Below are 21,601 nucleotides of genomic sequence, written 5' to 3'. Positions count from 1 at the left end.
TCTAATGTTCCATTGTAAGGAGGTTCCATTGTGACATCATGTCAGTGTGTGTCCATATATGGACAGTTACGTCACTGGAGCTTCCCCGGGCGGAGATAAAAGCAGCCGGAGTCTCCTGACAGAGCATCGAGATTGAGAGAGAAGAGAGATAATTCATTTGCCACCTCCCTGGAGGGATCGGACTTCTTTCCTCCCACTTCTATTCTTCATCCCCCGGGGCACGGCGAATACCCACACCCCTCCGCGCCCCTATACACCCCACAATATCTACCTGCCTCCTCCTGGGGTAGATCTGACAGCGGCACCTCACCTGTTGCACATCTCATGCACCTTCCCAGATCTTCCAGCCTGCACATGGAAGACGCCACTGTTCGCTACTTGCCCCCTGTTCTCTCATTTTTTGCCTAGATCGCACATTCCACCATCTTATGGGGTAGCATTTCTGATTTCGTCGGCTCCATCCTTCATTCCTCCATTTCACTACTACCCCTTACTTGTCGGTGAATCCGGTGGATCGGGCACATGTATGGGGCAAACGTGACGGCCATCTGCACTATGGAGCACAGTCAGTGCCCCCTCTGATCTCTGTCCGGGGGTACATAACACGGGGGGCAGAGCTCTGATTATAGGCAGATTTTGGGGATCCCTCTCGCAGAACTTGTCCGTCTCTTTTCTGGAAGGTGGGGTATCTCCACCAGCGATCCCATCCTGCCCCGCTGTGGCCGGTGCTATGACCGGAAAGCTGCTGGATAAACTCCCGGTGAACATGACATCGCTTCTACCGGACAGTCTGTACGCCGAGGAGGGGCAAGACCTGTCAGGAGCTCTGTCCATCTACCCCGGTGGGGGCAACGAGCAGCACTACTCCGCCATGTCTTCAGGTAAGTGACGCTAAAGAGCGATTTAAAGCATAAGAGATGCAAAGCTTATAACCGCATGAAACGCTGATTGTGGCCAGACATTCAACCTGGGAAGCGTTTTATCATGTCACAGTCACTGTGGGTCCTCTGTCACTTCAGATTTGGTATATGTGATAGGTAATGGTGACAGATATAGGTAGAGGTGAGAGTGATAGGTATGGGTGACAGTGATAGGTACAGGTGACAGTGATAGGTACAGGTGAGAGTGATAGGTATGGGTGGCAGTGATAGGTATGGGTGGCAGTGATAGGTATGGGTGACAGTGATAGGTACAGGTGACAGTGATAGGTAATGGTGACAGTGATAGGTAATGGTGACAGTGATAGATATGGGTGACAGTGATAGGTAATGGGGAGAGTGATAGGTTTGGGTGACAGTGATGGGTATGGGTGACAGTGATGGGTATGGGTGACAGTGACATAGATATGATAGAGATAGTTAGAGGTGGCACTGATGGGTATGGGTGACAGTGATGGGTAGAGGTGACACTGATGGGTTGACTGTGATGGGTAGAGGTGACAGTGATGGGTATGGGTGACACTGATGGGTAGAGGTGACACTGATGGGTTGAAAGTGATGGGTAGAGGTGACAGTGATGGGTATGGGTGACAGTGATGGGTATGGGTGACAGTGATGGGTAGATATGATAAAGATAGTTAGAGGTGCCAGTTATAGGTAGAGTCGAAACTGATGGGTATGAGTGACATGATAGGTAGAGGTGACACTGATGGGTATGGGTGCCAGTGATGGGTAGAGGTCGCAGTCATGTAGGTGCCAGAGATCGGTAGACGTGACAGTGATAGGTAGAGCTGACACTGTTTTGAGGTGCTAGAGATAGGCAGAAGTGCCAGTGATGGGCAGAGGTGCCAGGGATGGGCAGAGGTGCCAGTGATGGGCAGGCAGAGGTGCCAGTGATGGGCAGGGATTCCAGTGATGGGCAGAGGTGTCAGTAATGGGCAGGCAGAGGTGCCAGTGATGGGCAGAGGTGTCAATGTAGGGCAGAGGTCCCAGTGATGGGCAGAGGTGCCAATGTAGGGCAGAGGTCCCAGTGATGGGCAGAGGTGTCAATGTAGGGCAGAGGTCCCAGTGATGGGCAGAGGTGCCAGTGATGGGCAGAGATCCCAGTGATGGGCAGAGGTCCCTGTGATGGGTACCTTGTGTCAGTGATGGGCAGAGGTCCCAGTGATGGGCAGAGGTACCAGCGATGGGCAGAGGTGCCAATGTCGGATGTTCATACATTATGAATGGAGTGTTGGAAAGTAAACAATGAAGGACATTCCATGTATTGTGTCCCCGGCATTGAGGATGCATTGAGGTTCAGCTCTGCCATACACGTTACATTGTATCATCGTCAAGTTTTGTTCTGTGTCGGAATGTTACCTGCGAGTCACCCATTGGCTACTATAGACATTCCTGGTCACTGCCTCCAGGATTCAGGAATGTCATGGAGACATCCTCCTCCTCTCATTGATTTGTTGGATGTATGACATGTAATGTTACAGATTATGCCCCGGTCCCTCTCTCTGAGTTTATTGCGCTCACAGATAACCAATCCAGAGTGTCAGCCCCTGACCCTGCGCATTGTGATGTCCCAAATACAAGGTAACCCCTATATCTGATACCCGGGTACCCCGACCACTAGAGGTAACCCATCTCCAGAGTGCTCCATGGCTGTGACAGCTGCACAATTCCCCTTCAGACGCTGAAAACGTCACATTGTGGGGGAAGGAAGTCTTTAAATATGGTTGCGGAGTCATCTACAGCTCTTCCTATCCAAAGGGTCCGAACGGCTTCGTTACAAGTCAGCTGTAAGCACTTTAGAGGGACGCAACAGAATGGATTCATATCCAGCAGGCTGAGACTTCAATTACAACAAAGTATCCTAATCCTCCCCGAGTGCCCCAATCCTCCCGAGTGCCCCAATCCTCCCCGAGTATCCCAATCCTCCCCGAGTATCCCAATCCTCCCCGAGTATCCCAATCCTCCCCGAGTGTCCCTATCCTCCCCGAGTGCCCCAATCCTCCCGAGTGCCCCAATCCTCCCCGAGTATCCCAATACTCCCCGAGTGCCCCTATCCTCCCGAGTATCCCAATCCTCCCCGAGTATCCCAATCCTCCCCGAGTGTCCCTATCCTCCCCGAGTGCCCCAATCCTCCCGAGTGCCCCAATCCTCCCCGAGTATCCCAATACTCCCCGAGTGCCCCTATCCTCCCGAGTATCCCAATCCTCCCCGAGTATCCCAATCCTCCCCGAGTGTCCCTATCCTCCCCGAGTGCCCCAATCCTCCCGAGTGCCCCAATCCTCCCCGAGTATCCCAATACTCCCCGAGTGCCCCTATCCTCCCGAGTATCCCAATCCTCCCCGAGTATCCCAATCCTCCCCGAGTGTCCCTATCCTCCCCGAGTGCCCCAATCCTCCCGAGTGCCCCAATCCTCCCCGAGTATCCCAATACTCCCCGAGTGCCCCTATCCTCCCGAGTATCCCAATCCTCCCCGAGTATCCCAATCCTCCCCGAGTGTCCCTATCCTCCCCGAGTGCCCCAATCCTCCCGAGTGCCCCAATCCTCCCCGAGTATCCCAATACTCCCCGAGTGCCCCTATCCTCCCGAGTATCCCAATCCTCCCCGAGTATCCCAATCCTCCCCGAGTGTCCCTATCCTCCCCGAGTGCCCCAATCCTCCCGAGTGCCCCAATCCTCCCCGAGTATCCCAATACTCCCCGAGTGCCCCTATCCTCCCGAGTATCCCAATCCTCCCCGAGTATCCCAATCCTCCCCGAGTGTCCCTATCCTCCCCGAGTGCCCCAATCCTCCCGAGTGCCCCAATCCTCCCCGAGTATCCCAATACTCCCCGAGTGCCCCTATCCTCCCGAGTATCCCAATCCTCCCCGAGTATCCCAATCCTCCCCGAGTGTCCCTATCCTCCCCGAGTGCCCCAATCCTCCCGAGTGCCCCAATCCTCCCCGAGTATCCCAATACTCCCCGAGTGCCCCTATCCTCCCGAGTATCCCAATCCTCCCCGAGTATCCCAATCCTCCCCGAGTGTCCCTATCCTCCCCGAGTGCCCCAATCCTCCCGAGTGCCCCAATCCTCCCCGAGTATCCCAATACTCCCCGAGTGCCCCTATCCTCCCGAGTATCCCAATCCTCCCCGAGTATCCCAATCCTCCCCGAGTGTCCCTATCCTCCCCGAGTGCCCCAATCCTCCCGAGTGCCCCAATCCTCCCCGAGTATCCCAATACTCCCCGAGTGCCCCTATCCTCCCGAGTATCCCAATCCTCCCCGAGTATCCCAATCCTCCCCGAGTGTCCCTATCCTCCCCGAGTGCCCCAATCCTCCCGAGTGCCCCAATCCTCCCCGAGTATCCCAATACTCCCCGAGTGCCCCTATCCTCCCGAGTATCCCAATCCTCCCCGAGTATCCCAATCCTCCCCGAGTGTCCCTATCCTCCCCGAGTGCCCCAATCCTCCCGAGTGCCCCAATCCTCCCCGAGTATCCCAATACTCCCCGAGTGCCCCTATCCTCCCGAGTATCCCAATCCTCCCCGAGTATCCCAATCCTCCCCGAGTGTCCCTATCCTCCCCGAGTGCCCCAATCCTCCCGAGTGCCCCAATCCTCCCCGAGTATCCCAATACTCCCCGAGTGCCCCTATCCTCCCGAGTATCCCAATCCTCCCCGAGTATCCCAATCCTCCCCGAGTGTCCCTATCCTCCCCGAGTGCCCCAATCCTCCCGAGTGCCCCAATCCTCCCCGAGTATCCCAATACTCCCCGAGTGCCCCTATCCTCCCGAGTATCCCAATCCTCCCCGAGTATCCCAATCCTCCCCGAGTGTCCCTATCCTCCCCGAGTGCCCCAATCCTCCCGAGTGCCCCAATCCTCCCCGAGTATCCCAATACTCCCCGAGTGCCCCTATCCTCCCGAGTATCCCAATCCTCCCCGAGTATCCCAATCCTCCCCGAGTGTCCCTATCCTCCCCGAGTGCCCCAATCCTCCCGAGTGCCCCAATCCTCCCCGAGTATCCCAATACTCCCCGAGTGCCCCTATCCTCCCGAGTATCCCAATCCTCCCCGAGTATCCCAATCCTCCCCGAGTGTCCCTATCCTCCCCGAGTGCCCCAATCCTCCCGAGTGCCCCAATCCTCCCCGAGTATCCCAATACTCCCCGAGTGCCCCTATCCTCCCGAGTATCCCAATCCTCCCCGAGTATCCCAATCCTCCCCGAGTGTCCCAATCCTCCCCGAGTGCCCCAGTCCTCCCCGAGTGCCCCAGATGGCAAAACAAACTCTCCACAGCAAGTGAGAGAGAAACTCCCGCGGGCAATGCTTCCCAGCCCCGAGCACAGCACAGGGTACCAGGAGGAGGCAGATATCCCAAAGTTCAGCGAACTCCACCAATGCATGTGCATGTAGCTCAGCAAATACACAGAACTCCACCAATACGTACATGTGCATGTAGCTCAGCAAAGGACACAGAACTCCACCAATACGTGAAGCTCAGCAAAGGACACATTATATTTCACATTTCATAGATTGATCGTTTCCTGCACTGTACTTTGTCAAAGCGATGCACCTGCCACAGTATATAGGCAGCACACAGGCTGATCCTGCAGTCTTGATATGTATTCATCTCCAAAATACGCCCCTTCCTCACCAATAACACAGCAAAATGACTCATCCACTCCCTTGTTATCTCTCGTCTTGACTATTGCAACTCCCTCCTCATTGGCCTTCCTCTACACAGGCTCCTCCCCCCTTCAGTCTATCATGAATGCAGCTGCCAGACTCATCCACCTAACCAACCTCTCAGTGTCTGCAACCTCCCTCTGCCAATCCCTCCACTGGCTTCCATACACCGCCCCCTCTGTCGATCCCTCCACTGGCTTCCAATAGCCCAAAGGATAAAATTCAAAATATTAGCAATCAGTTACAAAACCATCCACAACTCCGCCCCCGGCTATATCTCCAACCTTGTCTCAAAGTATCACCCTAACCGTCCCCTCCGCTCCTCCCAAGACCTCCTGCTCTCCAGCTCCCTCATCAACTCCTCCCATACTCGCCTCCAAGACTACTCTAGAGTCTCTCCCATCCTCTGGAATTCTTTACCCCAACCTGTCCGTCTGTCGCCCACCTTGACTGCCTTTAGGCGTTCCCTTAAGACTCATCTCTTCAGGGAAGCCTATCCCACCTCTAACTAACCACTGAACCATCTCGTTCTCAAACAATTCATCCCCACACAGCTCCCTCCTCATGTGTCACTTCCCCCTCCTTATTAGATTGTAAGCCCTCAGGGGCAGGGCCCTCCTTCCCATCCTGTCTTGAATTGTATTGTAATTGTAATGTCTCCCTTATATTGTAAAGTGCTGCGCAAACTGTTGGCGCTATATAAATCCTGTATAATAATAATAATAATAATAATACATATATGTGTCACTGGGTCACACTGCAATCACACATAGAGAAATGTCAGGATAAGACCAGTGTGCAGTAACTAGAACTTTACTCTTTTCCATAGCAGAGTGGGAGGCTTAGTGTTGTAGAACTGGTGTCATGGGTTCAGGTCCCACCAATGATGAAAGAACGATGTTCTCCCTGTGTTGAGGCGTCTCGTGGATGCAGTTGCTTCACGCAGTACAATAAACATGCTGATTTCTTCCCTACCACACACTCTAGTCCTTCTCTGTCTGACTGTATCGGGCTGTTCATACACATGAGATGAGCATTGACCATTTTTCAGCTGGATCTGGTGACACTCTCATGGCCATATGAGATGGTCACCAGCACTCACAAAGTCACAAATGTGCGTGACCTGGTCATACATCTTTGGATACACATGGCGCCATCCGTGTCATCACTTCGAGCATTGCATGAACTATATGGTCTACACTTGAAGAATGTCACCAGAACACCAAAGATAGTTACAGCAACTAAGCGTTCATTTATTTAGGAATGCTGTCCCTCATATGCAAGAGCTTTCTGGGGCCACACAGGGTTCCCCTTCATCAAGCTCAGAGATAACCTATATGGTCTACAAACACCGTATGGAGAGCAGGGGATGCGCAACACACTGTTGGCTATGGCACACCAGCAGACCATTCCCGGCATAGACGGATTTGAATGTTTTATCTACTTACTGCTGTTCTCCAAGCAAGCCGGTGCTGCTGATGTCCACCACTATCCTAGACAATAATATAGATTGTGGTGGACAGATTAATATGGAATTTAGGAGCCGGTCTGTCCAATCCAGGAGCCAGTTCCATTGACAACAACTAGAAGAAACCTTAAAGTGACACTCCACTTAAAGTGACACTGACACTAAAAATATATTCTAGTCCCTTAACAATGAACAGCAATGGCAGAAATTTATCAAAACTGGAGCAAACAGAATCTGGAGCAGTTGCCCATGGCAACCAATCAGCATCTCCCTTCAGTTTGCTCAGGTAAGATTTGAAAATGAGACAGAGAAACTAACTGGCTGCAGTGCAAATCTGCTCCAGTTTTGATAAATTCCCCCCAATGTATCTTATTTGTGTATCACTCGGCTGTAGATCCTCCAATCATCTCTGAATTGTTGCTGACACTGTCCTTCCTTCTGGAGGGGGGCTACTGCTGTCCCCATGGTCCATGTGTGTGTTGTAAAGTAGTCACCGCTCCAAACTCGCTCCCGGAATGGACTACAATCTCATCTTTAGTTTACTAATTCGTATTGAGATTGTAGTCCATCCCAGGAGTGATCTTGGAGCGGTGACTACTTTACAACACACACAGGGACCATGGGGAACTGAAGTAGCCCCCCTCCAGAAGGAAGGACAGTGTCAGCACCAATTCAGAGATGATTGGAGGATCTACAGCCGAGCGATACACAAATAAGATACATTGATGCTAATAGTTCAGGTTCTTCAAAGTATTTTTATGATTTAGTTTAGTTAAAAAAAATAGGTGCAGCTGTAATTTTTAAGCAACATTTTTGTATTTTTTAAGCAGCATTGGCCTCCCGGTTCCTGCGATTTGTTCAGCCCTGATATATATACTGTATATATGAGTTATCTAAATATTCCTGTTTTGTACCTGTGCCTGGTCAACGTTTTCCAATGGCTGAATTGTACATGTGCATTCAACTGTCAACTGAAGTGTATATCCAGCATTAAGGTGGCCATACACTTTACAACCATCGCAAGACCTTAGTCTTGCGATGGTTGTAAAGTCATTAAAAAAACGTACGATCTGCCCACCTTGGACAGGCAGATCGTACTTGCGATCATCGGAAGCCCCCCTGAGGGGCGGGCTTCCGATGACCGCAATGCTGAACGGGCAGTGTACGGGCAATCGTACGATTCTCGGCTGGTTTTCTAGCATGCTCCTTAGACAAAGACGTGTGACCGTACAGTAAAAACGGTCGCACACCTTCCATACACTTTGCGATTATCGTACGATCGCGGGATTTCCCGCGATTATCGTGCGATAATCGCACAGTGTATGGGCACCTTTAGGGAGAGTCAAAGGAAGAAGAAGAAAGTCAAATGCTTTCAGAAAAACTCAAAATTCCAAAACTACATTCCAGATTAGTGGCGTTTTCATACAACAAAAATCGCAACATGAACACTGCAGATGCACAAACGAAAATCTGTTCTGTCGATCGACGAAATTCGGGCCAGTTAGTATTGCTGACGAACGATTATCAAAGTCTGCATTGGTCTGTGCATGATGGGCTAAATGAGCGGAAATTGAACAAAGGTGCGATGACGGGACAAGTAAAAAAAAAGTTGACCGACAATTGTAAGGTGCATGGCCAGCTTTAGAGAGCAGCACAGGCCTCATGCCACTCTGTTAATTCCCCCCATTGTCCTTCCTTCTTAGGAGCTGCTGCACACAGTGATCCCAGACATTGCCCTGCATGGGCTGTCAATAGGGGAAATGCAAAGCTCATTCGGAAGGCCCTAAATAAATAAATATGGAAATAGCATAAAATGAAACCAATTCTCAAACTCAAATCAAGCGAAAATTCAGAGTAACTTTTTCCTCCTCCCAATTTTACACTTTAACCGCCTCCCGGTTGGCCGTTGTAAAAAGACGGCCAGCCTGGAGCTTCCTGCATCTGAGTGGCTGTCTAAAGATGGCCTGTTGGCCCCGCCCACTCCCATGAGCGAGCGGGAAACTGCCTAAGTTTAAAAACAGGCAGAGATGCCTGTTTACATACAAGCGATCCGCCGGCTATGGAGCCAGCGGATTGCTTGTATAACATGCCGTTTGTGCGCCCCCCCTTCCACTGGTCCCGAGCTCCGCTGTGCCCAGGACCAGCATGGTGGCTCTGTGATAGGGGATCAGAGGGAGATCGGTAAACCAACTCCCTCCGGTCCCCTCTCCGCTGTCAGAATGCGAAAGTGTTGTATATGACATCACTTCCGCATTCTTCTGTCACTCTCCAGCTTCAGAATCTGGAGAGAAGCTAATGACGCAGATCTGTGCTTCATCAGCTTCTTCAGGGGGGTCCTAGGTGACATTAGGCGTCTTGGAGACCCCTGATGTCTCCATAAAGAGGACCTGTCACATCTCTTTGCTATCACATAGGAGGGTTTCTTAGCACCCTATGTGATAACAATAAAGTTAAGTGAAAAAAAAATAGGAAAAAAAAATGAAAGTTGCAAAAAGAAAAAAAATTGGGTAAGAATAATTGTTTCCTAACATAATGTAAAAAAAACCCCCAACATTTTCAGTAATTTTTCCTTATATACCACCAAAAGAAAGCTCTGTGTGTCCCCATAAAAATGGTATAAAATTCATGTCAGTACAGCGTTGCATGACGGAATAAATGTCAGTCAAAGTACTGCAGCGCTGAACACTGAAAAATGGCCTGGCCAGGAAGGGGGTGTAACACCGCGCTCAGCAAGGGGTTAAACAAGAAAAAGTGAAATGTACAAATTGTAGTTTTTTTTCTGCTTCTTTATTTACTATCAGTTCCAAGACGGACCACAGTGACTTGCTGCCCACCCCACTGATTTTAGTGGAGCATTTTCTTTAGGTTTGTGTGCCTGCATGCTTATGTTTAATATGATTGTTCTGCTCACAATTAATCAATTTCCAAGTGAATAAAAAATTGTCCCCATCAGAAAAGGCCAGAGAGTTGTCTATATGCCATGTGGATGTCAGGTCAAAGGGCAACCCAAGCTGGGCGCATGCATACACACAGGGCCAGATTTACCACAAGGCCAGCCAAGGACCGGCCTTGGAGCAGCAGGGAGTAGAGGGGCAGCAGGGGTGTGGAATTCCTATCTCCCGATGCGCGGGACATGATGTTCTGGGTGCCGGGCGGGTAGTTGTTTGCTACATTTAGCTCTGCTTTGGGCAAGCAGGGTTAAATGTACAGCGTAGAAGCCACCGCTTGTTTTGTACAAGTGATCTCTGGATGTCCCAGAGATCACTGGCATGCAGCCTGCATACAGGGGGGCGCATTGAGGAACCTGGCATTGGGGCAGCACAGTGAGTAAGTCCGGCCCTGCATACACATCAGTTGTAATATGAGATGTACGCTGATGACACACCTATCAAATCTGCATTATTTTCTGCAAAATCAGTTTGAATTTTCGGTCATATTTATAAGCCATTTCTGTTGATTTCCCACATTTTTATATCCAATTTAAATCATTATCACAATTAACAATCTCATTAAGAATCGTTTTAAAATTACTTTATAATGATCTTAATGAACCAGACATGCTACGTCCCCATTGGAAACGATAGACATTCTCCAACCGATTTACTTCCTCTATCTGACCTCAGGAAAAGCTCTTCCAGATTTACATCTGTCACTTGTGGGAGTGTAGGAGTGTAGTGCTGGGAGTGTAGTGTCCGGGAGTGTAGTGTCCGGGTATACAAGCAGATCAGGTATTATAGATCCCCAATCTTCTTCCATTAGTGGCAGAGGAGACATCAGGGGCCTAAAAGATCCATGGTGTCTCTAAAAACCGTACTTGTCACTATCAGTAACAGCCCGTTTAATAGTAACAGATAGAAAATAGTTACAAAATGTAACATGATACAAAAAAAAATCAAATCAAATAATATATATATATAAAATTAAATGTACATATTAGTTAGATGCCCACACATACATAAACCTGAATTATATCTGAGACATCCCCACACATAGAATAACTTTCGGGCCATTATTTCAGTTTAAAGTAGTATTAAACGCTCAATCTTTTTTACCCAATAATGTTTCTGAACAGCTCCAACTCTCTCAGCTCAGCTTCCCTGAACTTCCTGTCCAGTACATGCTCACAAGGGACAGAGCAGTCGTCCATTTACTAGCTTGGAGAAGGGAGTTGGGGAGTGTCTTGCCTTGCTGTGCCTTGTTGTGATTGTAATGTCTTCCTTATATTATACAGCCCTGCGCAAACTGTTAGCGCTCTATAAATCCTGTATAATAATAATTTGTGGAGACACAGAGCTTACTAGCACACACAATGGTGACTCCATAGGACCCTGCAAGGGGAAGGAGCCAGCCTACAGGCTTGTTCACACCATGTCCGGACCAGATCTGCAAATGCAGTGCATTGTTGACCACATTCCAACGCATTTTTTTTTGCTTAAAATGGGCTTTCAGGTGCAGTACAGTGCGTTCCTGTGTAGAGAATTTGCATGCGCTTTGTTGCATTCCAGATCAGAAAAAATAGCAGCTTTCCTTTTCCCTGCATCGGAACGGACTGCTCTGGTGTGAGCAGAGCCCAGAAATACCATAGGAATACATTGGGATGCATTTCAGGTGCAGACAGAAACTGTTTTAAAACTAATGGTGTTTTTTTCCCAGCGAAGTTATCTAGTTATTAGTTATCTTTTTCCCAGCGAAGTACATTTTCTGCAAGTACAGAATAATACCGGTCAGTCCTGCCATAACTCGTGTGTCTGTGCCAGTGGCGTCACAAGGGGGGTGCGGCCCACGCCCGGGTGAAACTATTGGAGGGGTGACACCAAAATGACTGACTGTCATTTTGGTGTCACCCTCTAAAAAGTCGGGCACTCGGTCATGGACCGAGAGCCCGACAGTTTCAGGAGAGAGGAGGGGACCCAGCGGCATACCTCACTCCGCCGGGTGAACGTCCCCTCCCCTCTCTGCTGGCGTCCATCACTAAGATGGCCGCCAGCAGGCGTCAATTAGATGACGGCGCATGCTCGATGACGTCACGTCGGGGTGTCATCTGATCTCCGCTCCGGGGGACACCCAGCCTCGGGACGCCCCTGCCGGTCAGTCCTGCCATAACTCGTGTGTCTGTGCTACTACCTGTGCACTGATCTGATACCTCAAATAATAAATCAGCTTTACCAGCTATCTTCTGTGAGCTACAGGACACCTTATCCTTATGTAATGGAGATGAGGAGGTGTTTGTAGTCCAAATCAGGACAGCAACCTAGAGTGACAGCGCTTCTCCTCATTAGATGCACTATAGTGAGTGATCGTTGTCACCCTAGGACAGGAAAGTTTGGTAAGCTGCAATATATTCCATGTTTGATTGTCTGCGATTAGGTTCTCATAGACATGGCTGTGTACAGAGCATGGTAAGATAAATATTAATGAGCGCTCCATGTAAGATATGTAGGGATTATGTTCCCGCTGAGCCCATTAGTACATTTGTAACCAGCATTTGGAAAAAGCACAAAACAACAACGTGTGAAAAAAGTGACAGAAAATGTATTTTGATATTTAAAATAATATATAATCTTTTTATTACAGTGGTTGTTGAAGCGAATGAAAAAATAAAAGCGCTGTGTATCAATAACAATTGCTGCGCTTTATTTATAAAATACTGTTTTCACTAGGGACGCACCGATACCGCTATTTCCGCAAGCATGGAGCCGGCTTCTCGGGCAATCAGGAAGCCGGGCAGCGGGTCATTATCTGCCGCCTGGCTTCTTGATTGCCCAGGAAGCCGGCTCCTTGCTGTTTGGCCAGCTTGATATTGATTGGCTGGGAAGCCAGCTTCCCTGCCAATCACTATGGAGCCGGCTTCCCGGGCAATTAGGATCTGATGCCCAGCTTTCGGATTGGCCGGTAAGCCGGCTCCACGCTGTTCAGCTGGCTCGATGCTGATTGGCTGGGAAGCCGGGCCAATCAATTAGCCGCTGCCCTGCTTCCTGATTGGCCGGGAAGCCGGATCCATGTTCCCTCGCGGCCCTGTCGGTCGGCGCAAATCTCCCTCTGACCAGAAGTTCCGGGATCGGGGAAGGTATTGGAGCATTTGGGCAAGTATGAGTACTTGCCCAAATACTCTGTATCGACACCGATATTGATACTAGTATTGGTGCGTTCCTAGTTTTCACCTGTTTTAATCTTTTTTTTTTGCATCTCAGTACTGCTGATTTCCTGCAACCTTGTTGCCACCATTTCCTGTCTACATCCACTCCAGCAATTGCTGCATGGCATTTCTCACTCACAATTGTAGACCATGACTGCACATTGTGTGCTGAAATAGCCACTTGTAGTCTCCACTGAAGGGTGACAACACAGGAGACAGGGGCACAGCATTGTCCCCCTATAAAAAGAAGTGCCTGCACAAGGACATTAATGGCAGGATCACCAGGGATTGAAATGAAAGCTGCAGATTTGTCAGACAACTCGCTCACATCTAGCACAATTGTATTCCCCCTCGAACGCATGTTCAAGGAACGCATACATTGCACATGACATGCACCTGGTTGCATACCCACTCATGGAAGACATTATTTTATTCCACCCTTATTATTTATTTATTTTTATTTTTAGTGTATATTAGGGATTATATAAGATTAATTATTTAACTGTAGTTTTATTTTCTAGGGTTTAGTGGATCACGAGTGGCCTGTTCAATAACTTGTTTGTTAAATTAAATAATTTAAATTAACTTAGATTAAGATAAATAAATTATACTGAATTATACTACCAACCTGGGTTAAATTATGGTTCACAAGTGGTACGGTCAATAACTTGTTTGTTAAACTAAATTTAATTTATACCACCGCCCTGGAAGAAGTTACAACCGCCCTGGTTAAACTTCAATTGTTTAAACGCCAATTTAAACGGTGGAAAGGCAGGGTTACCTATAATTGGGTAGAGTGGAGAAGCCTCATTAATCAGCTTCCACCTGGTAAATGCCTTCGAGCACACTGCGAGAGTGGTACCAATCAGGGGGTGGGTCTGAAGCGATTGGGAGAGAGTCGAGGGACACCAAGCCGCCCTAGCCATTAGATAGGGCGACATGGACTCCTCCAGGGGCACCCATTGTTTTGTAGATGAATGTCTGCACCAGTCGACCAAGCGAACCAGATGGCTAGCTACATAGTATTTCCGTAGGTCAGGAAGGGTTATGCCCCCCGAGGCTTTAGGTAAAGTCAGAAGGGATTGGCTTAAACGGGGATGGCGATTGGCCCAGATAAGCTTTGTCAACAAAGAGTTGACCTGGCGAAAAAATTGAAAGCTGCAGATTTTACACATAATGAACATCACTTTTGAAATGGCATTACCGTGTTAAACTGACACTAAACTCAGGTCTTTAATCCTAAAAATACACCCAAGTCCCTTAACTATGAACAACAATGTCTCTTATTTGTGTATCACTCGGCTGTAGATCCTCCAATCATCTCTGAATTGGCGCTGACCCTGCCTTTGTACTGAATATCAGTACAAATGAGTAAACTAAACATGAGATTGTAGTCCATCCCGGGGGGCGAGCTTGGAGCGGTGACTACTTTACAACACTCACAGGGACCATGGGGGACAGAAGTAGCCCCCCTCCAGAAGGAAGGACAGTGTCAGCACCAATTCAGAGATGATTGGAGGATCTACAGCCGAGTGATACACAAATAAGATACATTGTTATTAGGTAAGGAACTTGAATGTATTTTTTAGATATAACTCCTGAGTTTAGTGTCACTTTAAAGATTATATGAAAGGTTAAGGGGTTGGGTTTTATTGGGTTTCTATCTACCTTAAGCATATTTGTGTATACGTAGACCCGAAATCTCATCCAATTTTACATTGTAAACATTTATATCTAGTAAATATGTATTTTCTGTTGCCATTCAAAAATAACACTGTCAGTTAGAAAATAACAATTGAAGGTTGTAATATGCTCACCTCTTTTGTGGCCTATGTCTCCTACATTCGCCCCATTCCAGCACTGCAGCCTCCATCAGAATCCACAGCATTCGACACTGTGTGCACCAGCCCTGAAGATTCCGATGGAGTCTTCAGCTCTGGAATGGAGCAATGGTAAGAGACATAGGCTGCCAGAATGGTGGTTATAATACCACTGCAGGGAACAGTTGCAATATCTTTGGCGATCGACGGGTCCCTTTAAAGGAAACCTGTACTGAGAGAAATAAGGAGGGTGCCATTGCTGACCTTCTTTGGAAAATGCTACTAACCTGGTTACCTGGAGTCTATATGCTGAGTTACAAACCAAGAACAAGCATGAAACTAGAGAAGTCACAACTCCGGCTTCATGTTTCACCGGCTGCTGGCAGAGGAGATTCCTTCATCAACGCTGTTTAGAATCAATTGATCTCTCTTGCTCATGAAACCTGAAGGTGTATGGCCAGCTTAAAGGACATACACACTACACTTGTGACACCTTACTGTATATACACACCCAGTGAAACATTCAATAACGGGGCAATACACTTTTCCTGGGTCAGTCCCTCTGAGGAGGCCACCTAAGCCACTTCCTCTACCACAAGCCCACATCTTTGCAGAGATTTATCCTGCGAGCCTTTTGTATCTGAAGTGGTACGGCTCCTTCTTTGTGCTGTTTCTGAATTACCCATAACTGCAGATTTTCTCTGACATGTGGTGCTATGGAGATGCATTAAAGCTCAGTAACTCTGTGAGTGCCGGAAAAAATGTTTGCAGAGCTCTCATTAGAGATAGCAGAGTTTAGTTTCATAGGATTGCTGGAAATGTATTACTTCTGTTGACACTAAGTGCAACTACCTGCTGTAAGCACACAATCTAACCAGCTCAGAGACAACCACAGGTATGAGAAGGAAACAATGTAGTTTACGATATGGTAAATCCACCATGCCGCCTACAAGCGATCCTTTTTACAAGCTTGTACCGTGTACACTGATATGCTACAGATTTTGTCTGTGCCAACAGGCTTCAGCTCTCGTCAGATGGGTTTGGCATTCCCTTACAAGTCTATGTAAAGGTGGCCATACACTGCACAACCATCGCAAGACCTTAGTCTTGCGATGGTTGTAAAGTGATGAAAAAAACGTACGATCTGCCCATCTTGGACAGGCAGATCGCACTCTCGATCATCGCAAGCCCGCCCCCCTGAGGGGCGGGCTTCCGATGACCGCATTGCTGAACGGGCAGTGTGAGCGTGCGCACACCAGCCCGTTCGGCATTTGTCTCCCGAGCACCGTTCAAACCAGCCGAAAATCGTACGATTTTTGGCTGGTTTTCTAACATGCTCCTTAGACAAGACGTGCGACCGTACAGTAGAAACGGTCGCACGTCTTCGTTCACGCTGCTCGATTCTCGTACGATCGATTCTCGTACGAGAATCGAGCAGTGTATGGGCACCTTAAGTCAAATGCAAGTCAGTAGGAAGTCAACTGCTGGTCAAATGCACCTGTCAATGAATTTTGAATGATCCCAAAAACATCTCAAACTGATGCCATCCAAAGACAGTCAACTGTGTAATATTATTAAAGTAGAACTATGGGGTCAGTGTTTTTCCCCATAGTTCTCCTTAGGGTAACGGGAGGACACAAACTAGCGTCCTCCCGTCACCCTAAGCTCAGTATACCGCGAGCTACAGCTCGCGGTATACTGAGACGCCGCACCTGGAGCGGATCCCGACTTAGATGACGGGATCCGCCCAGCTGCGTGAGTGACAGCTGGCTCTGCCTACCTAGAGGCAGAGCCAGCTGTACCCGCCCCCTCCCCCGTCCGTTCCGCCAGTCAGCGCTGGCAGATCGGAGCGGGGAGAGGGGAATCCAGCCCCTCCCCTGTCATGGCAGAGAGCCGTGACAGGATCGAGAGGTGAGTGAACCCGGTATGTGTTCCCTCACCTCCCGATCTACTGAGCCGACCTGTGACAGTCTCATTGTCACAGGTCGGCTTAGAACTATGAGGTGAGTGGAAATCACTCACCTCATAGTTCTCCTTTAAATGTAACATATTGTATACCAGTTCAGGGATACTGGGGGGTACCATATCCACAAAAATCCTTACTCACCAAATCTTGAAAAACTCATAGTTTGTTAGATTGTAGGGCTGGTAATGATTAAAATGTTCATGTTCGATTAATCAAATTTTTTATTAATCGATTAATTCGATTAATTATAACGCACATACAGATCCAACTACATTGGCCTATACACATACAGCACAGCAATGAAGTAATACAATGAACTAGGATCACACTAATCCAACACGTTATTAATCATTTTATTACTTCATTGCTGTGCTGTATGTGTATAGGCCAATGCCTTGGCTGGCGCTCGTGCAGAAAGTTTCTTGGGCAAACTCTGTGTTTTCATTAGCGATCAAAATAATTTTCATCGATCAAAAAGTTTAACGATTAATCGAGAAATGAATCTTTAATTTCCACAGCCCTATTAGATTGTAACATATACTCTCAATACCAGAAATATTCTGAGATGGGATATGCTCTGCGCCTTTTGCGGAATATATCGCTTCCTCCGGAGCATTTGCATTGATTGCATGTGGAGAGTGCACACCGATTAATTCCTGATCGGTTAAAGACATCCCCGGATGGGCGACCCCAGGGCGAGTATAGGATTCTGCTAGGTGCTCAGTAAAACATCTCTTGTGTGTGTGTATTGCATTTCACGTCACCATGTCATCCTTATAAATAAAAGTTACAAAAACTACAAATCATATTGATTTGTAATAATAAATATCAATTGTTTTTATATAGTAAGGCATTTTGTGTGGGTTGGTACCTGAAAGGTCCAATATGAGTTTTTCAAGATATGTGTAATATTATCACAACCTCCGCAACATGCCAGTGCCGCCTGTACTGTTAAAAATGACTACACGTCCCAACTGCCTACATTGCCAGCATCCATTGGCTCCGCTGTCTTCTCCAAAATGTCCACTGGAACATATACAAGTCCATGCAAGCTGTGTTTCCATACTGCCTGTACTATATGTCCGGGACCGCGCGATCGTGTACAATTGCACACAGCGATTGCTACACATCCCCATTGATTTCAATGGGGTTACAGCCGAGTGGCAATTGCTAAAAGAAGGTACAAGTACTGTTTTTTGCGACACGCAATGCGCTGCTTTTTGCACAGGCGATATCGTAGTGGGATCTGCCCGGTGCGACTGGGGTGCCATTCGAAAAATAATGGTCCAGACAGCGTGATCGGCAGTGGTGGGCGATTCTGTGACCGCGATCCGTATGGTTTTGTGCATGATTGCCACGCGGGCACAGATCCCCCAGGTGTGAACCTAGCCTTAAGCCTTCAGCGATCCCAGTACAGTAAGAGACAGTCCCTGTCATGTAACATAGTTCGGTGAACACTTATCTACAGAAAATTGTATTATGGCAATTACACTGTGCCGTCACCAACTATGTACGATATGTGAGAAGGAACTCATACTAAGGGTTGTGGCACTTTACCATTTAGACCACATGTGTCAAACTCAAGGCCCAGGGGCCGAATCCGGCCCACCAGGCCATTTCCTAGACTTCTACTTTCAGATCTAGGTATTACGTTATTACTAAAACCAGTGATAATGGAATGCAGAGCCAATTATGATGATTAGATACATTTATATAGTCTTACAGACCCTTTGAGGGCAACCATTATGTTAATGCGGCCCACGATTGAATTGAGTTTGACACCCCTGATTTAGAACTTTGTTGCTCGCTATGTGAAATTTAGACAGATGTGGAAAAGATGATGGCTGTCTATGGCACAGGAATAACATATAAATGTACAGTGGTACCTCGGTTCACGAACTTAAGTCATACAACGATTCATACAACGGAGGTATCACTAATACAGTGGTACCTCGGTACACGAACTTAATTTGTTCCACTATTCTGGTCGCGAACCGAGTTGGTCGTGAACCGAATCAAACTGTCATCAGACCGCGATCTCGACTAGAGGAAGCCATGACCATGTCATAGCGGGGAAGATGGCCGCGCTTGTGTTCGTCACCCGATGCGGAGTTCATGAACGGAAGCAAAATTCTGACAAACTCCCTGTTCGCGAACAGAAGCGTTCGTGAACCGAGGTACCACTGTACATGCATTGTTAGTAATAGTTTCATCCAAACCTGTATTGTTACCAATTTTCTGTGTCAGTTGATGTCTACCATGGTACAACAATATGCGGCTTTGTATGTGACTATCACCAAGATGAAATCTCTTTCCCTGTTTGGAGATTTTATACAGTATGTGTTTCCTGGAATATACAGTGTACTTGTTTATACAAGATTTTTGGAAACAAGATTTGATTGAAACAAGCAGTGTATTTTACTTCCTCTCTCTCTCTCTTTATTACCCTCTAGATAACGTTATGGACTTAGGCCTGGCTAACGACAAGAATTCCCAGGATCTCTCATATACAGGTACATTCCAGCCGGGTAATAAGACTGTCACCTACCTGGGCAAGTTCTCCTTTGACTCCCCCTCCAACTGGTGCCAAGAAAATATAATAAGCTTGATGAGCGCAGGCATCCTTGGTGTGCCAACATCCCAAGCCACCGGTGCAGGTGGGGGAGGAAGTAGTGGAGGGAATGGTGGCATCATGGGTCAAACGCAAAGTGATGTGGAGTCAATGTTCCACAGTCTTCCACCTTATTCTAGTTGTGGGGACCTGTATCATGATCAGGTGAGCTTCCAAGGAGGCGGTATGACCCCCTACTCCTCCCAAGACTACTCATCTACCAAACAGAGCTTAGACTCTAGTGTTTTTCCTATGATACCAGACTACAACTTGTTTCACCACAACACTGAGATACCCACAGTAGATCAAAAGCCCTTCCAAAACATGGAGGCCATGCGGGTTAATCCACCACCCATCACCCCTCTGGAAACCATCAAAGCATTCAAAGAGAAGCAAGTCTTGCCAAGCTTTGGGGGCATGAGCCATCAACCCCCACTTACTCTTAAACCAATCCGCCCAAGGAAATACCCAAACCGTCCTAGCAAGACGCCACTCCATGAAAGGCCCCATGCTTGTCCGGCTGAGGGCTGTGATAGGCGCTTTTCACGCTCTGATGAGCTGACCCGTCACCTGCGTATTCACACTGGACACAAGCCCTTTCAATGTCGTATATGCATGCGGAGCTTTAGCCGATCTGACCACCTGACTACCCACATCCGTACTCACACAGGAGAGAAGCCCTTCGCCTGTGACTTCTGTGGACGCAAGTTTGCACGCAGCGATGAGAGAAAACGGCACGCCAAGATACACCTTAAACAGAAGGACAAGAAAGGTGGTGAAAAGGCAGGCTGCTCACCATCAGTTTCTGGGGCACCAGCTGTTACCACATGTGCCTGAGTTTATAACTGGATGGACTTAGTTCCAGGGGCTGAAGGAGAATGCATTATGTATCGTACCTACCATCTTTGTGAAATGTTGCTCTGCAGACCATTATCCTTTGTACTGATTATTACTCAAGTAAGGGAGACCTGCAATGTATGTCTTCCTTAACATGTTTACTGCCCATGATCTGCAGAGCACGACTCAACCTTCTAGCTAACCACCACACATGGCACCACTGCTCCTTCTTCAGGTTCCATTTTGGAGCATGAATTCATTACACTCCTGCTAAAGACCATCGAGCCTCCCTTGACATTCTAGGTAACTCATCCTTGAAAACCTTTCTCTAAAGCTGGCCACACATGATTATCATTTGCATGTACTCTTCTTTATCTGATCACCTCTTATGCTTATTGTAGTGCTTGTGGCCACATTTGTTTGTTACAAATACGATCAGATGAAACCCCTGGGATAGTTTGAGGGGAAAGATTGGATAGGACTACACATTGGATGGTTGGATTGGATGGTAGACAAAATAAATCCTATCTTGAATGATCGGGTTGTTAAAGATGTTTGGGTACAAGTGGCTCAGTAAATGAAATAGAAGAGAGTGACATCATGCAGTTTTAAATGTCATCACCACACAAATCTAATCAAAGAGAAGTATAAAGTGCCGTGTGTGGGGTCAATGGAAGAAAACATCTTACCACTGTTTCATAAAACGATCACATTTAAGAACAAACATGACGTGTGGCCAGCTTTACAGCACCGTTTTACCTGCAGATCACCTCTTATGCTGAACATCTTTGCTTCCCTCCACCAAAACCACATGACTTGTACAGCCTCAATCTACACTCCTAATTGTAATCTATGTGCTGGAAAGATGAGAAATTGGGGGCACACGGGTCTCAGGGTACTTTGGATTTAAGCAATAGCTGAATCCTTAAAGTTTGAGGCAGGGTCACAATTTGCTGCTATGGCAAAAAATATTCTTCTGCTGCTATGTCCAAATGTTAAACCCTCATGTGCCTGCTGTCCATGTCCTCTCCCCTTACGCTTCCTTCAGTCATCATCTACATAGTATCACATCTTATCTTCACACATTCAGTTCTTTGTGGTTTGTTTTTTTTATTCTCTTGCTTTTCCATCCCCCTCCTCTCAGTCTTTTTCTCTCCCGTACACGC

At 47.7% G+C, this 21,601-nt stretch overlaps 1 protein-coding gene across 1 annotated transcript; it reads left to right on the top strand.

Moving 5' to 3' along the window:
• Positions 1-675: 675 nt before the first annotated feature.
• EGR3 (early growth response 3) lies at positions 676-20,561 on the top strand. Its single transcript, XM_018563695.1, has 2 exons — positions 676-881; positions 19,441-20,561. Exons 1-2 carry the CDS (start codon positions 731-733, stop codon positions 20,433-20,435), a joined length of 1,146 nt encoding a protein of 381 aa, XP_018419197.1. The 5' UTR covers positions 676-730; the 3' UTR covers positions 20,436-20,561.
• Positions 20,562-21,601: the final 1,040 nt, after the last annotated feature.

This window comes from Nanorana parkeri, unplaced genomic scaffold (genome assembly GCF_000935625.1).
Source record: "Nanorana parkeri isolate BGI_ZX_2015 unplaced genomic scaffold, ASM93562v1 scaffold686, whole genome shotgun sequence".
Lineage (NCBI taxonomy): Eukaryota > Metazoa > Chordata > Amphibia > Anura > Dicroglossidae > Nanorana > Nanorana parkeri.
This window is presented reverse-complemented; position numbering and strand designations above follow the sequence as displayed.